We start from the raw sequence: 21,976 nt of genomic DNA on the forward strand, positions 1-21,976 counted from the left end.
CAGAAGGGCGATCGTCATTACCGTTGCCAAGCAGGTACGCGCGCATTGGTCGAAGCGTTGCGGTCTCCTCATGCAGCCTGTGGAGCTGGCCCCCAACGGGGCCTCCCGCCAATCGAGTCTCTCAGCCCCATGGCAAATTGCAGGCAACCATGCGAGGCTTTGTTGCTCCGCGCCTCCAACAGCATCAGGCCCTCGGGAAACTCCGCGCCCAAGTAACGCGAGGGGTACCAGCTGGAAAAACAAAAGCCGCAGATCCTGCAAGGCTTGTTGTTGTGAGTTTTCGCCGCCGAGGCCGCCGTCAGGTCGATACACCACGCTCGGTGCGGCTGTTGCTCCTGACTCGCGGCATTCAGAGCGGTGAGCTCCACAGCCTTCTCAATGAACATGCATGGCCCGCAATTCGCTGCAGCTCTGTCGTTCAAACAGATCCAGGATCAACAAGGTTAATCGTTAAAAAGGGGCCTCTTCAACTTCACTGAAAACTTTCCATTAACCAGGTTTCATTTACATTCGTTTCCAGATTGCGAGGAGTGGCTACAACGCCACAAAAGGTTGGCAAACATCAGTGAAGTCGAGCAATCGTCATTCACACCTACCAAACACGGTTTCCTCCACGCCCCAATTCTCGGGTGATCGCCCAGCGTCGACTCATGAGCCGATTCGCTTGCTGATGATCCGCATTGTCGGAGTCGTGGTCGCCTTGCCGCAAAAAAAAATGTCACGCAGATCTAACCAGTCCATGGTTAAACCGTCATTGAAATTCGAACTCGCTTTTTTTTTTTCTCTTTCATCTACTCTAATGATCTGGCTAGACAATTGCTAGTCATAATGTTGCTAAACAGAATGCTAATCTATGGACAGTCGTTCTGGTCGCATCAAGGGAGAGCGCGATGTGCTTCCTGCTACCATATTTGGCCCCGTTTCCCTTTCAGTGGGCATTATGACCCGATATCGAATCCCCTCCTTTGCTTCTGCCAGACGTTTCTCTAACATTTCATTCGGAAGAAACTGAGACTCCTCGCCAAGTTCTCCACGGATCGCCCAGGACAGGTCGAGAACAGCTCGATACAGCCCCAGTCCATGGCGAGCTCTGGTGAGCCGGCCTTTTTTGTCTACGTAAAGCTGCAACGCAACGAGGATAACAGCCCAGGTATAGGTCAAGACTGCCATGATGAACAGCAAGAGATATGAGAATCCCCATTTGTAGTGGTTCTCCACTGGTTTGCAGTAACCATTCTGTTGTAGATAAGTAATTTTGTAAAGCTGTCCTTGAAACGCGTATACTGGGGTTGCCGAGATGTTGAGTGGGGGTGCCCCAAGTTCTGTGCCGTTGAACTGACTGGAGTTTGTCTGGTTGAAGACATCGGTATCAACCATGTAAGTATCTGCGTAGTCGTCAACGAAAAGTTTCAACCGTAGGCAATAGCATCATGAGCTTACAATTCCATACCGCATCAAGCAACGGGTCTTCGGATGTGATGCATTGTTCCTTCACGCCATCTTTCAGCCGGTCTCCATCCTCAATAACGTACTCGCACTCTACGAATCCTTCCAGAGCGGCTGTAGAGTTTGAGCTACCTCTCAGAGTCACTCGTGGCTCATGCGCGGCGCTGTATCCCGTGGCAGCGCTTGCGAGGGTGGGAAATGCAAGCACGTAAAGGCATGCGACCAAGAGGCCAAGGCAAACGAAGACGTGTTTGACATCTCTTCTCCCTCTGTTTCGGCGGCTCATGTCCTTCGACATGTGTGACATAGTCGAAAGCGAGACAGTATCGAATGCGATGGCAGAAAAGTAGCCGTACGATGCGGACCGGGTCTCCATGGAACAAAGAAGGACTTTGGTGAAAACGGGGTATGTAAGGTAAGCAAGAAAGGCTTGGCCTCCGCGGCCCACGACCAGATCAAACACGATATCGATGACCCTGGCGACGGCAAACTCAAATGATCCAAATCCAAGCGAAACTGCAAAAACACTCCGGACTTCGAAGGGGTGATCAATATTGGCGGTTCTGAAATCCCCGTCTACGCACTCTCCGACTTTGCCAACACCAGGAAGGCTTGGAAGGATAACCAAGATCATGGGAGTACCCAGAACAAGGCAAAGCAAGAGAAGCGCAACTGTAGGAGCAAGTGATGGAACCACTCTCTTGATCATCGTTCTTGTGGATTCTTGGGACGGCTTGAAGCCTTTTGGTGAGGATGAGGGACTCTCCAGAGGAATTTCCTCCATGCTGAAGATCTGACGTAACGACGGGAAAGAGCATGGATTAGGGCGATCAGCCGCGCCCCTGCGCGGCGCTACATTAATAAAGTGCGGCCGTGAAGGGCGGTGGCCCGCAAGGCTGAATTCTTGCCTGGCCAGACCAGCATGTGCGACCACGGTCAAGCCCAGCCCGCTGGTCGGGTTGCATCGATCTGCTTAGGCCAGCACCCGCTTTTGGTTAGGATCGCTCTATTCCGTTAGTGCTGCCTAAATATAAGCTCAACTCAGCCCCAAGCACACCCACACAGCCGCATCGCCTGCTTCTTAGTGAGCCATCTGTTCACTGGCTAGGAATGTGGTGATCTGCCCGCTTCTACTATTGTCTCAGACTGTCACCTGCACACCGTTCATTGTGGTGGGTAGGAGATGACGCACAGCCAACGGCCCCCAACATGCCAAGCAAGGGTGCCCGCCTGAGGCTAAACCCAGCAGCCTACTAAAAGGCAAACAGAAGCCTGTTCTTAAATGCGGTCGCTCTCGTCTCCGGTTTGATGGCCAATCAAAATGCAGTTGCAAGACTACTTCGTCGTCTATACCCCTCTCAAGTTCTACGCCAACGAAACGGACTGCGCGGATGCATTCGACGGTGATGTTGCCGGAAGAGGTGTAAGTAACGCTTTGTGAACGCGAAAGAAACATATATCTAATAAGAGTACAGGTCGTAGCTTCCCTCGTAGCAACCGCTATTCTGACCACTCTCCTGGCGATGTGTGCTCCATTCCTCGACGGCATTGCAGGCTACGGTCTCAAGGACGGCCTCGAAGGCTGCGAAGGTGTCTTCTCCCGGAGAACAAACGAGTGGCTGTTTCACAAGTTCAGCCAGAAAGGACGGGAACGTAGCGACTTCTACCGAAAAGTCCTCACTCGCGTCATGATCACCCTTGGAGACCAACAAATCCTGACAGGCATCGCAATCATTATCAGCGGTTACAGCCGTGCGATGCAAAATCACTCGCAAATGGTCGAGGATTTCTCCCGCTGGCGCTACAGGCTGGTAGAAAATCACTTCTTTCTGATTGTCTACCTAGCTTGTCTGTCAAGCAGCTCACACTTGGCCGCCATCGTCACATTGAAACGCTACCTGATAGATAACAAAGTTCTGGCCTTCCTCAGGCTGGCACTGATCGTGCTGTTCGCAATGTTGCTAACAGTCACCATCTGCTTGTCTGCTCCCTTTGGGCCGCCTACTATCCTTTATCTTTCCATCGAAGCCAAGCTCCAGACCGATGAGTCAATGTGTGGCATCTGGAAGAAGAGCTACGGCAGCTGCGAAGACATCAAACTGCACAGGCTATGGCTCGTGCTCTTCTATATTGTCGCCGTCATCGCCGTACTTTACCCATATTGGATCGCCATCATCAATACATTCGAGAGCTGGAACGAAGAGCTTGGACGCCATTTCAGACGTTTCTGGCAGAACGAAAGCAAGTGGCTTCCAATGCACTGGATAAGAAAAAGCTTTGCGGGTCTGGACAACCTCGGGCCCGGAACTTTCTGGAAGTCGTTCCGGCGAAAGATGAAAATGACCTTCCTTTTCTTGGCTCTCGGAAGTTCTGGTGAGGCATTTTGCCTGCAGGTTGTGTTCTTCTCCGTTTCCCTTTTCTATGTTCTTTTGCAAAGAATGTCCAACAAACCCAACAACAACCCGGAGATCTGTGATCTCTCTGCTGGGGGGACAAAATGGGGGTTTGGCCAGATTTTGCCCATGATTCTACTGGCTGTCCCTGTGATTTCTGGGATCGTATCGTATTTCGGTAAGTCATTCAAACTGGGTTTCTATTTGGCTGCTTCATGGTGCTAACATATATCGCAGAGATCAAAAGCGAGATGGAGAAAGAGAAGCGAAGACAAGTGTCTGAGGAGAAAAAAGTGCCAACTCCTGAAGAAATAGCATGAGCTGCATCACCTACAAGATACCCAGTAATACTTTTGGCGCAAGAGCGTAGACGGCGAATCTCTTAAAATTAATACATATCTGCTACTATGTGAAAATTTATCCTCATTTATTTACTTACCCGTATGTTCGTGTATAAGGCCTCAATGTAAGAAATGCTACGGCGTTGCATTCAAAGTGAATATCTGATGAGATACCGGCGAAGCTGTGCTACAGACCATCAGGAACAACGCCAATATTCCCGCTATTCATCAACATAACTGCAAAAAATTCTGTCGTCTATCGGAGCCCATCAGTCCAGGTATCCCTTACTTAACAAGTTATGATAGATTGGACCATCGTTTTGTATTCAACAGTCGATGCTGATGCGGAGACTAATACTTCAATAGCGGGCCATACCTCAGTCCGACTTGCATAGTCCTCTCTCAAGACCATTCATCCAGTCATATATGCACCAAAAACCCTTCAATTTCACTAGTCATACTGAACAGCGCTGAATTTTATGGCTATCGAAAAGCAATCAAGGAGAGATATACTCTCATCGAGAGCTATGTTCGTTGTACGTACACTGTTAAAATGACTTGAAACAGCAAGAAAGAAACAGAACGTAGCGACAGAAAAGACGATAAGTTAATATATGAAGACAATAAAGTCAGTTTCCGTAAGTTGCAACCAACTCTGTACCCATAATCTATTGTCTTCCGCTTTAAGACGAGTTCAGCACATAGGCATAGGATTCTCCAATCGTGTAGACATCAATTCCTCGTGTTTCGCCTGTGTTTGTTGCTTTCTGAGCGATATTGCTCACCTAAAAACGTCAGATCGATTACCACACGTAACTGAAAGACGAAGGAAGGACCTACAGTCTGGCTAAATAGAACACAACGAGTACCCTCAGCAATTCCATTTTTCAGCGAAATGTACGCATTGAAAGTGGTCTGTCAAATATCAGTCGCGGCCCCGAAAATAGTACAATAGTGACTCACGCAAGTTATGTAGGGTTCACCGTTGGAGTGAAGTTGGTTGTAAGCAGTGTTCTCCTGGCAGTCCGTAGCGCAAATGGCAGGGTCAAAGGCCGACTGGTCTTTGTGGTCTACGACCATGTAGTAACTGTCATCCTGAATCGCCGCGCCATAGATATTGACCGGAGCTGCAAAGTTAGGGATAGCCTTTTCGGGGATGGTTTCATGGTTTCTGTTGTAGCCGTTGGACCCTGCAATCGCAACCCTAAAACTCGCCTGCCAGGAGCCGTCGTTGCTTGCATTGGCTTGATTGATCGGGTAACCCCAGCGCGTGCAGCCGATGGTACCTGTTGATGGAGGATCGGTGCAGACGCTGTAAGCCGGACGAAGAATCGGATCGCGCTGGACGTATATGTTGAACCCGCGGCAGAGATCATCTTGATTGCAGAATGTCGCACACTGGCTAGGATCGTAGCTGCTCAACTGGGTGTATCCACGATAGCCAAATGATTGTTGTATGCTTCCATCCGCATTGGTAAAAGCGCTCGTATAGCCTGTCGGGGTGGGTGCATTGATGGCGAGGCTCGAAAAAGAAGGATCGGCCACGAATGAGGCGGCTGTATCAGGCGTCGGAACAGCCAACGGACCGGTGGTGAGAGAGCAACAGTCCCAATTGTTTTTGGCGCACATTGAGGAGGCAGCAGAGAGATAGGAGGAATCGGTGACATCGGCACGCCTGGCTAGAGCTGCAACGCTGGGAGCAGCAGTGATCTGTGGGGCAGCTAGGGCAACAGCCGCCGCTGGTCCTGCGGTGGCGAGGGTGAAGAGGAATAGCATGACTGTAAGATAGGTAGAGAGATGATTCGATTGAAAGTGTAAAGTGATCTGCTTGAAGATTTCTCAACTTGATGGCCATCATTATTTATAGTTTCCAGGAGTGTTGACTGCTGTAGTGCAGAAGATCAGGCCATAAACTGGTCCCACAAAGTGTCAATGGAAGCCTTAAACGCCTTCAATATTCGTGTTTTGCTAACACATCGTCGAACGAGCGTCTGTCTGAAGGATTCATTTGCACTTTAGGCAGGTGTCAGACAGAAGGTCCTCAGTGCAGTGTAACAAAGAAGGTATCTAGACCGACTGGGCAGTAAAAGTCTATGATGAAAGAACGTGCTTTCGTGAAACATGGCGGCATCTCGACCGCGTGGCTTAAAAGTCTTTGCCGGTTCTGGCAATCTCAGCCCCTCTGCTCGTAACAACCACACTTGCAGAGCAAGATCCGTCAGACCATCTTGGCGATTCCTGGGTGGGTCTTAGTCTCGCAGCGACATGTAAGTGGCATAAAGTGTGTGACGTGAGCAGTTTTGCCATCCAAATCTGCGAGGATATCGTGTTAGCGTGGATAGAAAAAGCAAAAACCATACTCGCGCCCCACCTGAGTGGAGAGACTTATTAGAGCTGGAGCCAAAAGCCAAGAATCTACAGATTTCCTCCTGCTCCGACCAATGGCATGCGTTCGAAGAAAGCTGCATGGTGTTCGGTCAGGATGAGGCACAATTCAGATAACGGAGCAAACGCGTAATTTGAGTACTATGGAAACCTACCTGGATTGCAGGTCTAAAATTGCTATGTACCGCGCAAGGACCTTTAGGAGAAGAATTCCCTTCTCAAAACACAAAGTAATAACCCAAATTCAGATATGTAAATAGTACTAAACTATCACATTCTGCTTCATGGCGGAGATGAGAGCATCTGTGAGACCATCTGTGGTGCCCAATCCACCCAAATCAGGAGTTAAACGTTCCTTTTGGAGCTTGATTACAGCAGACACAGCATCCTGCACCGCTTTCGCCTCCTTGTGGTGGCCGGTCATGGTAAGCAGTTCGGCGCCACTGAGGATCAGAGCAATGGGATTCGCGATGCCCTTTCCTGCAATATCAGGAGCGGCACCATGGCTCGCTTCAAAGATCATGGTGCGGTCACCGATGTTTGCCCCTGGTGCCAGCCCCAGCGAGCCCACCAAGCCGGCGGCCAGATCGGAGAAGATGTCACCGTATTGATTCGCGGCAACAACGACATCGAAGCGCTGCGGACTACGCACGATGGAGTAGCAGGCGGCATCAATCATCATGTCGTCGGCCTCGATGTCGGGATACTCTGCGGCGACTTCCCGGAAGCAGCGCAGAAAAAGGCCGTCGGTGAGGTTCAGCACGTTGGCCTTGTGCAGGCAAGTGACTCTCTTGCGGTTGTTGGTCCTCGCGAATTCGAAGCTGAAGCGGGCGACGTTGGTGGCTGCGGCACGGGTGGTCAGCTTGATGGCTTCGGCGGCAATGTCGTCGCCGATGGTGTGCTCATGGCCGATGTATACATCCTCGGTAATCTCTCGCATGACAACGACATCAAGCACTTCGTATTGGCCTGATATGCCTGAGAAGCCTCGGATTGGCCTGGGGTTGACAAAGAGACCGAGTTCGCGGCGGATGGCGTTGTTGAGCGAAGGATATGTGATCTGGCTTCCATCTGGCTGGGTACATGTGATGCGGCCTTGCAGCTTGTTGACGATAAGCGGCGCTTTGATGCTGACTTTTACGTCCCGCAGTCGTTGGACTGTTTGTGGAGGCAATGGGTGACTATGTGCGGCAATTGCTTCTTCGGCAATTGGAATCTCGTCCCACTCGATCTGTAGGCCTGTGGCCTCGAGGACTCGCTGGGTAGCAGCGCTGATTTCCGGACCAATGCCGTTTCCTTTGAGGATCCCAATGCGCATGGTGGAGGGAATGATTTTGAAGTGTCTGCTTTACTCATGGGGAGCTCTGGGACTATATCTACTGGCAGATCATGGTGCGTCGGGAAGATGCCGCATCCCGCCTCCGGATTCCGAGTGGGGCGGATGCCGGGCATGGTCCGAATTCGGGCGGAGGAAAGCCGCCACCGTTGCGGTTTGTCCCCGCTCAATGAAGCGCACCTCCCTATACACCAGTATAGAGATTTCTTGGCATTTCTATTTTCCAAACTACAAACACAAGTACAACACGCTATGACGCAGTTTGCGGGCGGACTGCGGATGGTTTCGCTAACGGCGCCAATGAGAGCAAGCACCGGTGCCGGCTTAGTCACCAAAACGATAAGGCAGCTGCGCCGGCGTGCTGGCTCCTGCTCAAGGCTCAGCCACAAACCTCTTCGGAGAGCTTGTTTCTGTTCTCCCTGTTACTCCCTACATGCTCTTTCAGTCCCGTCTACACGGTCGTGCCGACACCATGCTCGGCGCCCAATGCTTGTCCTGCAAGAAGCGGCGGGTGCGCTGTGACTCAGTCCAGCCAAGCTGCGGCCCGTGTAAGAAGAAGGGCATCGACTGCCCAGGCTTCCACAAGCCTCTTGTATGGATCAATCGCGGCACCGCATCAGAGAAGAGTCAACCGCCCACACCGGCGCGAGCTTGCACCAGCTTCATTTTCAAAGCCCAGCGTATTAAGTCATCCCCCAAAAAAGACACCGACGACGTCCGAAAACATCCCGAACATGGTGCCATTGTCAAGCGCACTCGCTCTTCCATTCCTCCACCATGGCCCTGTGCCGACCCCAGGGTGTTGCAGCTTCTCGACGTCGCAATGTACCGTATGGCCTCCGTCGCCTTTGCCGTGCCCTGCTAACTTCTCTAGATAATGAATTCGTCGCCCCAACTCTAGTCCCCGACCCCGCTTTCGCAACCCTGTTCCACAGCTCGTTGCAAGAATGGGTTGAATGCCCTCAAACAATCCAGGACATCTGGGTGCTGTTGACCAAGCAGTTCCGCGCCATCCAGGCAAACATTACTCCCGACAGCGACAAAGAGATCTGCCGCTACAGAGACCGCTCCATCAACGGCCTCAATCGTCTCCTCGCCAATCCCGAAACTCAGCTCTGCGATGAAACACTGGATGCTATCATCATGCTTCTAATGGCAGAGGTGAGTGCCTCCTCTACGGTACATCGGCCAGAAGTGCTTAACTTTGAAAAAAGGTACAGTCAAATGCCTCGAGCACCTGGTACCACCATCTCCACGGCGCTGCCACCATAGTTGAACTTAGAGGAGGATGGAAGAAACTCCTGGATACTCGACAATGGGAGTCAGAAATGGTACTCCTGATGATTTTGTGAGTACGACACCACATTCTGCTACCGCAAACTAATGTTGCACAGCTACGATGTCATGAGCAGCACGACGTGCAATTCACAATACCTGAACAAGCCTTTATTTTCGCCAGCCTGGGCAGACTTCGCAGACTTGAAGCCCCGCTGGGACAAGTTCATTTATGATTCTTTCGCCCCCTTGCCCTGGCCGCTTTTCTGGAGCATGGTCTGCACCAACGACATCCGAGGCTCCATGGCCCATTTCAACTTCAATTTCTGCGACTCGCACGATCCCGGAGAGGAAAGAACAGTCTCCGATTTCCGCCAGAGTGTAATAGATATTTTACAACAGATCCATGCTTTCGATCCAGAGGCCTGGTTCAACAACATCACCCCTCCCCTTCAACTCCACAACTCGAGAGACTATCTCACCTTGGTGCACTGTTTCAAAGATGCCGTCATGCTCTATACCATCCGCACCCTCTTGTTAGAACTAACTTCTCCATTCCGCCAGTGGCTGTCTTCGCCACTCCCTGAGTCAATCTTCGGCACAGACAACCCGGAGGACCTGCATCGCCAATATCTACGAGCGTTGCTGAGGCGCTTTGGCTACACTTCTGCAAAATATGACGTCTCAGAAGTCGGATTGTCTGACGGCGGCTACGCTTGGAGTGGCTGCGGCTGGCCGTTGTTCCTTGCGGGCTATGAACTCGACGATTGCGCCCCACCTGAGGAAATGCGCGAGATGAGAGAATTCGTCGCCACCAAATTAAAACATGTCGCCATGCGCATAGGGACATGGAGCCTGTTTAATGCCGAAGCCCTGCTTCAGAGAATATGGAAGCAACGCGACGAAGGCAATGGTCCGACTTGGGAAGAGGTTTTCATGGAAAAGCAAGTTTTGGTTGGATGAAAGAAGAAGACTAGAATAGCATCGGGATCCGGACAACATACGTTTCATTCAGGCCCATTTCCTGAAGCAGGACAGCCACATTGGCGTCGATATAATGCTCATCACCAAGCACCTCGGCGATGGTCACATTGAGGTTGGGACTGAAACCGCCGTCTCCACCCTGGTCCGGCAATGCAGTCTTTCTGTAAGCGCGCACGTCGCCGTGGCCTGTCTCATTGGCCTTGCGCAGCACATCGAGCGCGGGGCGCGTGTCAGCCACCGAGATGGTGGAACCCAGCCCGTTTTCCGCCGGCAGGAAGGAGAGGAACTCGTCAACGCTCCTGGATTCCAAAAGAGGCGGACGTGTTGTGCAATCTTTGTGGGGTAAGCACCAACATGTGCGAAAGCTTTGTCCGTAGCATTCTCCAGTGGAAGCGTTCGAAGGGGTACCAGGTATTCGGGTGAAACCGCCGTGTTTCCTGAAGCGTCGTTGCAGAGCGCTAGCTCGTCGTCGTTCAGTGGTTGTCCAGTCCGATCGACGGTATAGCAGCGGCCAAGAGAATCGCCTATGTTTGGGAGAAAAATGGCGCCCCGCTGGTCGGTCCACGTATCCTTGCCGTTCAAGTCCGAAGTTCCAGTCCCATCGACAACGCCATCGTGGTTTGTGTCCACCCTGATGTTTGGCTTTAGAGCCAGATTACCAGGCAACAATGCAAGTGTGAGAATTGAAAGAAATAAAGCATTGGGTGCAATGGATGACGATCGAGGCGACTGAAACAGGCTGCCACGCAAAGTGTTACAGTGAACAAGTGCGATATATATGGCGCCAGGAATTCTCTCAGATCCTCAACGGCCCACATGTCATTGTTTGTCTAACCGACCCAAGACCCGTTGCGGACCGTGCGGGGGACCGCATGTACCTGCCAGAACAGGAAATTCTTTTGGCCAAGACTTGGCTATGCAATCAATGCAGCCCAGATGTCGGCCACAGTTCGCAAGTGCATACCAGTTTGAGAAGATTGGTCCATTTGCTACGAAGGTGGCAATAAGTCCGGAGGGATGACAGAGGTTTGAAGCAAGCAATCTTTTTCTTTTTGCTTCTCCGAGATCAGTCTTGTGAGAGAAACGAAACTGTGCAAAAGTCGTCGGCGGTTTTCCAAGCCACGCACCATCTATATTACTAGCCCATCACACTGACCCAAACATCTTTTATCATGTTCTCACCAGCTTCGATACTAGTCAATGACCGGGATGAACATCTCTGCTTTGGCCAAGGTTGGTACGACGACATTCACAGGACCAGTTGAGTCGACTTGGAGGCGTGCGAGTTGGGCCATCTCGTATTGTTCTGCTTATCAGCTCCTCTCGGAAGCTTATGACGCCGAAAAAGTCAATATCTCGTGAACTTTTACATGAGCCCTGACTTCAAATCCATACTTCTGGCAGTTTTCGGTAACATCTACTGCAGCTGATGGGGGTGGAGCATTACTCATATTAAACCAACTAATGCTTGATGCATTGTGCATGCAGGGGATGCTATTACAAAGAGATCCATGACGAATATGTTTAGGGGAGCAGTCACGTGCTGATGCCGGCAGCTAAGAGCAGCGCGGTCCGCGCGGTCCGCGGAGACCGCGATGCAGGGATGCTGACGATAAGGCAAAGACTAAGTGCAACCTTGGCTTTCAGGCTATTCTGAAAGGATTGTCATTAAACACCACAATAATCCTAGCCTACTTGGAATTGGCATCTGTCCCTGCGGGGTTGATGGTGGAGTAGTCAACAAGTTCGACGCCAAGGCGCCAGACCAAAATCTGCCTTCTGGAGTTCATCCCCCCTCCGGTTTCTCAGCACCGGCATCATCTTTGCCCCCGGCTGCTCGCCTGAGGAGTGCTTTCACCACAGTATGCCTGTGCAGAGGATCTCGCGGGTAAGAACCGGGTGCCTCAAGTGCCGCGTCAGGAAGAAAAAGTGCGACGAAACACGGCCTGCTTGCCGCGCCTGCGAACGTAACAACTTCGTCTGCACGTGGCCTTCTCGCGCCTCGACCACTCCGCAGCCGCTGCGTGATGACCGAGATGCAACCACCGCTGAGTCACCTCGCCGCGAACCGACATTGCCACCTAGCGGCATCCCCGTCAGCTCCAGCTGTATGAGGAGCGCGAATGGTTCTCGCACCCCTTCATCCCAGCAAGAGTCCGAGACCAACGCGCGATTGGGACAGGATGAGCACATCACGGTCGGATATGATTCACTCACTACACTGGTGCCGCAATCCAGTGCCATGCCAGACGCGGTTGGTATACCTACCAGTCCAGCATGGAGGCCTGCAGCAGACAGTGAATTGGTTCATCACAAGGCAGCTCTTCTAGAATACTATCTATGCCGTACAGCCGAAAGCATGTCCAACGGGTTCCAGCCTACCAATCCGTTTATCACTCAAGTCATCCCAGCTGCCCTTTGTAGCGATGTAATCCTGCACCTGGTCCTAGCCCAGAGCGCTGCCCACCGTGCGGCTCAGTCGGGAAATGCAGGTAATGAGGTGGCAATACCTCTGTACTCCAGTTCAATCAAGCGATTTCAGAACTATATCGATAAATACGTCGCCGACCCAGAAACAGATGTTCTGCCCTTAGCTCTTGGGACGCTAATCATGTGTTACACCGAGGTAGGTGCGTCTTCCAATGATAGTGAAGTAGTTGACGCTAATTAAACCACTCACAGACCGCACGAGGAGATGTAAATGGAATTATCTTCGACCATCTTCTCGCTTGCCCTGCCCTCCTCATCCATTGCTTGAGTAAAGTGCCAGCCGGAGCCTTGGGAACACTACCTGACTTTTTAGTTGAGTACTATTTTTACACAGCATCGGTCAGCATGATATCCATCGATGCGGATCTCGGTCCAAGCGGAATCATCAACGAGCAGCTCGAAGACAGAGCCCGGATGCTCGTATCTGCCAATTACGCGGGTAATCTTTGCGGCTGCTGGTTGGAGATACTACTCATCCTCCCCAGGATTTTCAATTTGGGAAGACAGTTGAGACAGGACGGGCCATCCACTGCCACGATGGCTCTATATGCTACTCTTCAAAGACAGCTTCTAGAGTGGTGTCCTCCGGTGCCGCTAGATTCACACGCAGGCGCAGTTGCATGCGCCTACCGCTTTGCCGCTCTCCTCTATCTCTACACGGCAGTCGAACTTCCCAGGCCAGGCCTGTTTGACGATCATAATGTGCTTGTCCAAACCACAGTGGACCAGTCGCTTGAAGCGCTCTCTTTGCTTCCTCTGTCAGACCGCATCAATACCGCCATGTGCTGGCCGCTTGCAGTAATCGGTTCCTGCTTGTTTGACGAAGGACAGCAGGCGCTCATACAAGCTCGATTAGAAGCCATGTCCGCTGTCATCGGCCTCGGCAACATGGAAAAGACGCTGCTCATACTCCGACACATCTGGGATTCACCAACACCAGAAGAAGTGGCAGGCCCTTGGAACATCAGTAAAGTGATGCAGGTGCATCAGATATGGATTTCGTTTGCATAGCTTGTACACGAAGCCTCTTCCTTTTAAACGTTCCCCACCTTCAAGCAGCCATGTTGCGAGGCGCGGCAGTTGGTTGCCCTTCTGGCGTGACATAGGCTTTGGTCAGCCCGCCATCGACGACGAAGTCCGTGGCATTCACGAAACTGCTTTCGTCGCTAGCGAGGAAGACGGCAGCATGTGCCTGCTCCACAGCCTCTCCGAACCTACCCGTGGGGAAGTGAACCTCGCGGCGGAACCGTTTTTCTTTATCGTCGCCAAGAAAGTCCTGGAGCATCGGTGTACTGCAAAAACAAGAAATACGTCAACAATGAGAGGGAAAGAGCTAAAACGAAGGGGCCAGCTGCAGATATGGAGGCGAAAGGGGGTATACTCACTTAAGCGGAGCCGGACACAACGAGTTGAATCGGAACCCTACCGACAGTCAGTTCTCCCATAGACCTTCTAAACAACAGAAACAGCATGCTTCTCACCTTCCCTCGCATGCACAACCGCCAATTCCCTCGTCAACGCCAACACCGCTCCCTTACTCGCGGTATACGCAAGCTGCGGCGTCGCGCTCCCCACCAGCGCCACCACGCTCGCCGTATTGATCACGCTGCCCCGCGCCTTGCCCTGCTCCCGGAACCCACGCACCGCGTGCTTGCACCCGTACCACACACCCCGCACGTTCACCGCCATGGTGCGCTCCCACACGTCGTCGGGGCACTCGAACGCGTCGCCGTCGGCCGGGTGCATGATGCCCGCGTTGTTGAACATGACGTCCACCCCGCCCCAGGCAGAGACGTGGTCGACCGCCGCCGCGACGGAGGTCTCGCTGCTGACGTCGACGACGAGCGTTTCGAGGCGGCTGGAGGTGGATGGTGAGTGCGAGACCGCTTTGGCGTGGGCGGCGGAGAGCGCGGGGCCGGAGATGTCGGTCATCAGGACTGAGGCACCCTCGCGGTGCATCAGGATTGCGGTTTCGAGGCCGATGCCGCTGTGGGAGAGGGCGGAGAGCAGTGTTAATGGTGGTTGTGGTTTGGGGGGACGAGGGGCGAAACGCGTGGCACTTACCCGGCGGCGCCTGTGATGATGACGTTTTTACCGGAGAGGCGGCCGGACATGGTGTTTGCTGATTTGGGCTGAGATGCCTGCCGCGAGGATTAGGATAGAGAGGTATCAGGTGCTATGAATTTTAAGTCTTTCGTAGAAAAGAATTTGCTTGCGGCATATTGTAGGAATACCAACAGGATGTCTCCGCTTTATTTACCGAGGCCATGATGGTGCTGCTGTGCGCACCGCACCCGCGCCGTTCCGTGTGAATATCGCCTCCCAGAGACCGCGCGGACCGCGGTGAGGTGCTGTACTGCTGCAGTGTGACGTTGTTTGATCGTTCGCCACATTCCTACCCAACGAGAGAATTGGTCTTCTCACTTCAATTAGTTTTATTGGGGCTACTGACATTCACTACCCCTAAGATCACTATCAGCGAGATGTCTCCTCGTCCTCAAAGTGGTCAATCACACCAGTGAAACACATTTATACGATCTGGCGGTCTTAAAGTATCGAGCTGCAGAAGTACGACGCCGCACTGCAAGTCACTGCCAGCAAAAAAGCCTTATATTCTGACGCAAAGTCTTGATATCAAAGTTCAGTGTAAATCCACTATACAAAATTCTCTAGCTGCTCGCCCAGCTCATGGTTATCACGCTTGCGCTACTTTGATATGATAACTCTTCAGTTTACAGAATGCGTCGAAGCCTCGTGGCCCCAGCGTGCAACCCAGCCCTGAATTTTTCCATCCAACCCAAGCCAGATCCTAAACCAACACTTAGTCAATTACATTTACTTCGAACTTATCAAGGTCAACTTACCGGACTAGGGTAATCACAACGATTGATAAAGACAGTTCCAGCTTCGATCTTGTCGATCAAGCTCTCTCCAGATTGGACATCTTTAGTCCAAACACTGGCCGTCAAGCCGTAAGCGCTATCATTCATGAGCGCAATGGCATCCTCGTCCGATTCCACCTTAGCTATTGGGATGATAGGGCCGAATGTCTCTTCCTGCATGATACGCATAGTGTGGTCCACGTCGACGAGGATGGTTGGTCGGATGTAATTGCCCTTTTCCATCGTCGTCTCGAACGATGGATTTGTCGGAGTAGCATCTCGTGCACCGCGTTCAATCGCTTGAGCAACTTGCAGCTCGATATTCTTCGCAGCTGCCTTCGAAATAACGGGGCCAACGTTCGTTGCCGCATCGAACGGGTCCCCGAGCACGTAAGTGGCGAGCTCCTTCCTCACTTCCTCAACAAAGCGCTCGTACACATCCGCGTGCACATACACCCGCTCGACCGCACAGCAGCTCTGGCCGGCATTGAACACGGCCCCGTCAACCAACTGCGCGGCCACCCACGCCAGGTCGGCGTCGGCGCGCACGTACGCCGGATCGTTGCCGCCCAGCTCGAGGACTATGGGGACGAGGCGCTTCGCTACGGCTTCGCGCAGACTCATGCCGCCGGACGTGGAGCCAGTGAAGGTGATGAGGCTGATTTCCGGAAACTGCACCATCTCTGACAGCGCTTCGGGCGAGCCCGAGTAGATGAGCTGGAGGACTCGGGGCGGGAGGCCGGCATCAGCGAAGATCTCGACGAGACGCTCTGCGACGAGTGGGACCTGCGGCGAAGGCTTTAAGATGACTGTGTTGCCGGCGAGGAGGGCGGGGATCAGCGAGTTGACCACGATTAGGTAAGGAAACTGTTACATATACATCAGTAAGATGGATGCGTGTAAGTGAGTAGTGTATACTTGCATTCCACGCAAAGACCAAGAGCGTGGGGCCGACAGGCTCTTTTTTTATGTATCTTCTGAAGCCAGCTTCGGGCTGCCCCGGAATTTCTGCCAGGGAATCTTCGCAGATCGATAGGAGATATCTGGCGCGCTTCTGCATGGTATCGATTTCCTTGGTGCTGAATGAGATGGGGCGGCCCATTTGCATGGTCAATTCACGCCCGAGCTGTTCTTTGCGGTCTTCAATGAGACTGAGAGCCTTTTCCACGATGGATTTGCGCTCCAATAAAGGCATCTTTCTGTAAGAAACAAACGCATCATACGAGTCCCTCACAATCTTGTGTGCTTCTTCCAGAGTAGTCTCTGGCCGTTCAACGATGGGTTCGCCGGTAGAGGGTGAGATTGTTGTAATCATCGCGGAGGCCATTGGTATAAATTTTGGGAGACGAATTTGCAGTGTATGAGCACAGTGACCTATCCTGAGAAATTCGCGAGTCTTCAAACCAGGTTACATATTTTCCGTAGTGTAGTAACGAATTCCGAGTCATCTGACGCCGCGGACCGCGCTGACCGCGCCGACCGCGGTGTGCTCCACACCTGGACGAATCTCGGCGTACACTTCTGCATGTTACTACAGAGCTGCAAATAGCCGCGCGCTCTGTAGATGCACGAACCGCGCTTCGGTTGTAAGGTCGCTGTACCGAACGCATGTGCTTCCAATTCCCCAATGCAGAACATGAAAGTCATTTCAGGAGACAGTCTAGTCTTTTTTATATTACTCTCACTCATCTTCAAACTTCTGCTTCTTTCATCCGACATATTCTGTTCTTTATATAATCTTCTTTTCTTTCTTTTCCTGCCATGGTGTATCCAAAAGTTTCGATTGCAAATCTGGAGGATGTCTTGCAGCACGACATCAAAGTCAAAGTGGCCGGAATCGATGCCGATGGCGTACTCCGCGGAAAGATCATGTCCAAAACAAAATTTCTTGCCGCAGTTTCCAAAGGCTTTGGCATGAGTTCCGCAATATTCTGCTGGGACATGCATGATGAAACTTACAACATTGGCGACGTCCAGCCTTCGGAGGCCCCGGGCTACGGTGACTTTGTAGCTGTTCCCGATCTGACGAGTTTTCGCCGGTCCAAATGGGATGATGGCCTTCCTCTAGTTTTACTGGATTTTTACAACAATGATGGTATGAGATTTCCAGCTTGCCCGAGAGGCCTCCTGAAGACTATTCTCGCCCGTCTGCAGCACGAAGATGCTCAGGCACATGCCGGCGGTAAGTTGAAAACTGCAATGCCAGATACATATCTTATTCTAACCGTTTTCTCTAATGGAAATTAGTGGAACTGGAATTCTTCAATTACTGCACGCCTACAGATGCGACGCCAGAATCTAAGCTCGCAAAGCCCGGTCGCATTGCTTCCTTCCTCAAAGATAACCCTCCGAGCAAGCTTGTACCTTTGACAGATGGCATGTTTGGGTACAGCGTCACCCGCCCAGTTATGAACAAGGATTATTTCAATGCCATATATGACCACTGTTACGATTTCGACTGCGAGCTGGAGGGCTGGCACACTGAGAGTGGACCGGGCGTATTTGAAGCAGTGAGTTCAGCGACGTGGATCCCTACTCAATATTTGGCTGATTATTCTTCAGGCTCTACAAGTCTGCCCAGCCGACCAAATGGCCGACAGAGTCTCCCTCTTCAAGCACGTCTCCCCCATCTTCATTCCTGCAGCTTCCTTTGAAGCACAGCTAACTCAACCCCTCCGCCCTACAGGTATCTCACCAAATCCCTCGGCGCCCTCCACGGCATCACCCCCTCCTTCATGGCGAAGCCCTCCGCCTCCCTCCCCGGCAACTCCGGCCACATCCACCTGTCCCTCACATCCCTCAGCACCGGCACCAACCTCTTCGCAGCAACCTCCTCTCATCCTCCCCCCTCCTCCTCTTCCTCCTCCTCTCCCTCCCCCTACCCCGACCTCGCCACCCTCTCCCCGCTCGGCCAGCACTTCCTCGCCGGCCTCCTCGCGGCCCTGCCCGACATCATGCCGCTGCTCGCGCCGACCGTCAACTCGTACAAACGCCTCGTGCCCAACTACTGGGCGCCGACGCGCGTGTCGTACGGCCTCGAGGACCGGCGCGCCGCGGTGCGCGTCGTCGCGCCGCCGCACTGCGAGCCCGCCGCCACGCGCTTCGAGGTGCGCGTGCCGGGCGCGGACGCGCATCCGCATTACGCCATCGCGGCGTGTGTGGGGGCGGGGTGGCGCGGGGTAGAAGGGCGGATGGAGGTGGGGATGGCGCCGCTGGGTAAGGAGGAGGATGAGGGGGAGGGTGGAGGGAAGGCGTTGCCGGGGAGTTTGGAGGAGGCGACGAGGAGGTTTAAGGCGGAGGGGAGTGTGGCGAGGGAGATTTTTGGGGACGGGTTTGTGGAGTTTTATGCGAGGACGAGGGAGCATGAGGTTGGGTTGTATAGGCAGGCTGTTACTGATTGGTGAGTTGATCGGGAAGAGTGCTCATATTGTGATTAGTGCTGACCTGCGTGTTTAGGGAAGTTCAAAGATACATAGAGATAGTTTGAGTTGAGCAGAATTGGACGGTCGCAATGATCTGGAGGACGCGGCATCTTGTATGGTGCAGAAGAGTTGGCAAGCACGGCACTCATGACGAGATGGATTCTTCCTATTCCTGTACTGCCATCCGTCGCCTGTAGCACAAATGCCAAATTTGACTCCTTGAGAGAGAAACTACCAACACCCAAGCGGGAGAATCTTCTCGATACATCCAATCCCCTTTTCTGTTTCATCCTTTCCGTAAATGCGTTAAACTTACAAATCATTCGCAATCAAGAGTCCACTACGGGCCCGCCTTCTCCTTGGCCTCGGACTTTGCCTCATCCTTTCCATTCCTTCTTGCTTCCTCCTTCGCTCGAGCCTCTTCCTGCAACTTCTTATCATCATCTCTAACCAAGCTGATCTGCGGTAGTAGCGCCAACGCAACGAAGAAAGCCACAGCTGCCAACGCAGCATTGACATAGAACAAGATCCTAAATCCATCCTTATACGCGCCCATCAACGCAGTCCTAATCCTCTCCGCGTCCGCACCAGCATCGCTCTTCTGACTCAACACGTTCTCCGGATTCTTCAACAACGACCGCACCTCAGCGCTGCTCAGGCCCAGTGGCGCCACGGCGCCTCTGAGAGAGTTGTTCACGATGGTACCCGCGACGGCCAGGCCGAGGGTGGCGCCGAGGTTGCGGATGAAGTTGCGCCACGACGTGACGATGGCCATGTCGCGGCGGGCGACGCCGGCCTGGATGGCGACGAGGCTGGGCTGCAGCGTGCTGCCGACGCCCCAGCCCGTCAGCACCGCGAACCCGACCTGCTTGCCCAGCCCGGACCCTTCGTCCAGCGTCGAGAAGAGCCCCAGCCCGACGGCCCACAGCGCCCAGCCGAACAGGATCGCCTCGCGGTAGCGGCCCGTCCAGGTGACGAGCAGGCCAGACAGCGTGCTGGAGAGGGTTTGTGTGAGGGTGATGGGCAGGAGGAGCGCGCCGGATTTGGTCGAGCTGTAACGGTAGACGAGCTGGTAGAAGGTCGGGATGTAGTAGACTTGGGTGACGAAGTTCCAGCCGTTGATGAACATGGTGATGGTGGCGCCGTTGACGACGCGGGAGCGGAATATGTGGACTAAATTGCCGTTTCAGGACGTTATGTTAGCTACAGGAGATCACGTAAAAGCGAAGGGGATGATGACTAGACGTACGCGGAACTAGAGGGACGCTCGTCCCTTTCCATTGCCAAAGGACGAACAGGATGCAGACGAAGAATCCCACGACGAATGAGGCGATGACGTGAGCTGAGTGCCACGGGTATTCTCCACCAGCCCAGGTGAGGGCCAATACGAGCACTGCAGATCCGCCGAGGGCAAGGACGGCACCGGTGAAGTCAATAGCTTTGAGCTTGCTGGAAGTGGTTTAGTAAGGTAGCCTTGATAAAAAAGAAATATGGTGCGGGAAGACGTACACTTTCCAATCTCCCTCAACTTTCTTCAACGGCATGAAGAAAACCACACACACAACCATGATAACGCTGAGTGGCAGATTCAACCTGAAGATCCAGCGCCAGGACTCCTCGGACTGGGATGCAAGAGCACCTCCAATAACCGGTCCGACACCGTTTCCGAGACCTACGAATGCACCCTGCAGGGGACTGGTCAGCCTCTGTCGCTTATGAGATGATTACGTGCAGGTCATCTCGGCGTACCAATATTCCTTGATATTTTCCCCGTTCCCGAAGTGGGACAACGTCACTGACAATGAACTGCGCCACGGTCATCAGCCCTCCACCGCCGACACCGGTGAATGCGCGGAACACGATGAGTTGGACAACATCCTGAGCGAGTGAGGATGCCAAGGATCCGATAAAGAATATTGCAATGCCGATAAGCAGGATGATCTTTCGTGACCAGATGTCTGAGAGCCGCCCGTACAGGAGTTGGAAGGATGTTGATGTGCTGCATCACTTGAGTAAGTAACTGTAGAAAGTGTATGTTCGAGACGCAGTACATACACAAAGTAGGCACCCGATATCCAAGATGTCTGGTTGCTTGCATCAAGAGATCTTCCAATGATGGACAAACTGGCGGCAAGGGAGGTCTGGTCCAAGAGTGCTGCAAAGTCGATGCTGGCACATGCCAGAAACACCTGGGAAGTGTCAGCTAGAAAGTGCAGCTTGGGTGGGCGGTGGTCAACAAACCGCGATGATCCTTCTTCTTGGCAGATACTTCGTCTGCTCATTGAACACCGGAGCTTTCTCTACATCAGACTGATCACCTGTGGCGGTCATTGAAGTAGATGGCGTCCTTGTAGCATCAGCCTCCTCGTTTCGCTCAATCATTGTGGGTAATTGATCTCGGTTGTCAATTCCTGACGGGAGTCAGAGAAGCGAGCGCTGACCTCTTTCAATCTACGAAAAAGAGTGAGCAAGGTACATTGTTACGCAAGCGACGTAGCAAAAACTCACCGACAACGGCCTGGGGCACCCCACACCGCCAGCTAATGCCAAGACGCGCGGGAGTGATGATCAATTGCGAACCACCAAGGTGCTAGCTTCTAGCCCGACGCCATCCGCGCTAATAATCAGCATAGGTACCATGCTCACTCTCAGCCTGGTCGGAACAAATTTTTTGTCCTTGGCTCAGCCCATGTCGTCCCACACTTGTGCGGGTGCCAATGCAGTAAGCGATTGACGCTCGCAGCCTCACTGCTTCTCTTATTTGCTCATTCTCCCTCAAACCCCGAGATGGGCCATTTCCCGAGTACATAGCTGCATAGCTCCGAGACACCCCTGAATTAAGAAACCAATCAGATCACCGCAGGAAGCGCACTCCCACACACCGACAGCTGCCCAATCTCAAGTAGTCGACGAGCGATCAGCAGCAGTATCTGGCTAGGCGTGCAACGCTTCATCCACAAATGTCATCCTCCTGACAGTTAGTACGTGGGGCTTTGAGGATGCTTTCTGAGCACCTTAATGT

The 21,976-nt window shown here is 52.8% G+C and overlaps 8 protein-coding genes across 8 annotated transcripts; 3 read left to right on the forward strand and 5 right to left on the reverse strand.

The window, feature by feature from the left end:
• Positions 1-2,767: 2,767 nt before the first annotated feature.
• On the forward strand, positions 2,768-4,159 carry LTHEOB_11811 (Crispr-associated helicase cas3; the record flags this gene model as incomplete). The annotated part of the gene is made up of 3 exons (XM_035508609.1): positions 2,768-2,869; positions 2,922-4,017; positions 4,077-4,159. 3 exons carry the CDS (start codon positions 2,768-2,770, stop codon positions 4,157-4,159), a joined length of 1,281 nt encoding a protein of 426 aa, XP_035365644.1.
• A 704-nt stretch (positions 4,160-4,863) lies between these two features.
• Positions 4,864-5,956, reverse strand: LTHEOB_11812 (uncharacterized protein; the record flags this gene model as incomplete). The annotated part of the gene is made up of 3 exons (XM_035508610.1): positions 4,864-4,965; positions 5,021-5,095; positions 5,144-5,956. The coding sequence occupies 3 exons, from the start codon at positions 5,954-5,956 to the stop codon at positions 4,864-4,866; spliced, it is 990 nt and encodes a 329-aa protein (XP_035365645.1).
• Positions 5,957-6,827: 871 nt separating this feature from the next.
• Positions 6,828-7,883, reverse strand: LTHEOB_11813 (Isocitrate dehydrogenase; the record flags this gene model as incomplete). The annotated part of the gene is made up of 1 exon (XM_035508611.1): positions 6,828-7,883. One exon carries the CDS (start codon positions 7,881-7,883, stop codon positions 6,828-6,830), a length of 1,056 nt encoding a protein of 351 aa, XP_035365646.1.
• A 451-nt stretch (positions 7,884-8,334) lies between these two features.
• On the forward strand, positions 8,335-10,139 carry LTHEOB_11814 (C6 transcription factor; the record flags this gene model as incomplete). The annotated part of the gene is made up of 4 exons (XM_035508612.1): positions 8,335-8,731; positions 8,776-9,062; positions 9,116-9,249; positions 9,296-10,139. 4 exons carry the CDS (start codon positions 8,335-8,337, stop codon positions 10,137-10,139), a joined length of 1,662 nt encoding a protein of 553 aa, XP_035365647.1.
• A 10-nt stretch (positions 10,140-10,149) lies between these two features.
• On the reverse strand, positions 10,150-10,540 carry LTHEOB_11815 (Catabolite repression protein creC; the record flags this gene model as incomplete). Its single annotated transcript, XM_035508613.1, has 2 exons — positions 10,150-10,459; positions 10,515-10,540. 2 exons carry the CDS (start codon positions 10,538-10,540, stop codon positions 10,150-10,152), a joined length of 336 nt encoding a protein of 111 aa, XP_035365648.1.
• A 3,161-nt stretch (positions 10,541-13,701) lies between these two features.
• LTHEOB_11816 (Aldehyde dehydrogenase) lies at positions 13,702-16,859 on the reverse strand (the record flags this gene model as incomplete). The annotated part of the gene is made up of 6 exons (XM_035508614.1): positions 13,702-13,942; positions 14,036-14,072; positions 14,189-14,637; positions 14,715-14,791; positions 15,515-16,399; positions 16,470-16,859. 6 exons carry the CDS (start codon positions 16,857-16,859, stop codon positions 13,702-13,704), a joined length of 2,079 nt encoding a protein of 692 aa, XP_035365649.1.
• Positions 16,860-17,293: 434 nt separating this feature from the next.
• Positions 17,294-19,019, forward strand: LTHEOB_11817 (Glutamine synthetase; the record flags this gene model as incomplete). The annotated part of the gene is made up of 5 exons (XM_035508615.1): positions 17,294-17,714; positions 17,780-17,918; positions 18,095-18,133; positions 18,219-18,932; positions 18,989-19,019. The coding sequence occupies 5 exons, from the start codon at positions 17,294-17,296 to the stop codon at positions 19,017-19,019; spliced, it is 1,344 nt and encodes a 447-aa protein (XP_035365650.1).
• A 275-nt stretch (positions 19,020-19,294) lies between these two features.
• On the reverse strand, positions 19,295-21,285 carry LTHEOB_11818 (Tetracycline resistance protein TetB/drug resistance transporter; the record flags this gene model as incomplete). The annotated part of the gene is made up of 6 exons (XM_035508616.1): positions 19,295-20,127; positions 20,204-20,403; positions 20,464-20,639; positions 20,704-20,953; positions 21,010-21,143; positions 21,196-21,285. The coding sequence occupies 6 exons, from the start codon at positions 21,283-21,285 to the stop codon at positions 19,295-19,297; spliced, it is 1,683 nt and encodes a 560-aa protein (XP_035365651.1).
• Between the last annotated feature and the right edge of the window lie 691 nt (positions 21,286-21,976).

Source organism: Lasiodiplodia theobromae, assembly GCF_012971845.1.
Source record: "Lasiodiplodia theobromae strain AM2As chromosome Unknown scaffold_53, whole genome shotgun sequence".
NCBI lineage: Eukaryota > Fungi > Ascomycota > Dothideomycetes > Botryosphaeriales > Botryosphaeriaceae > Lasiodiplodia > Lasiodiplodia theobromae.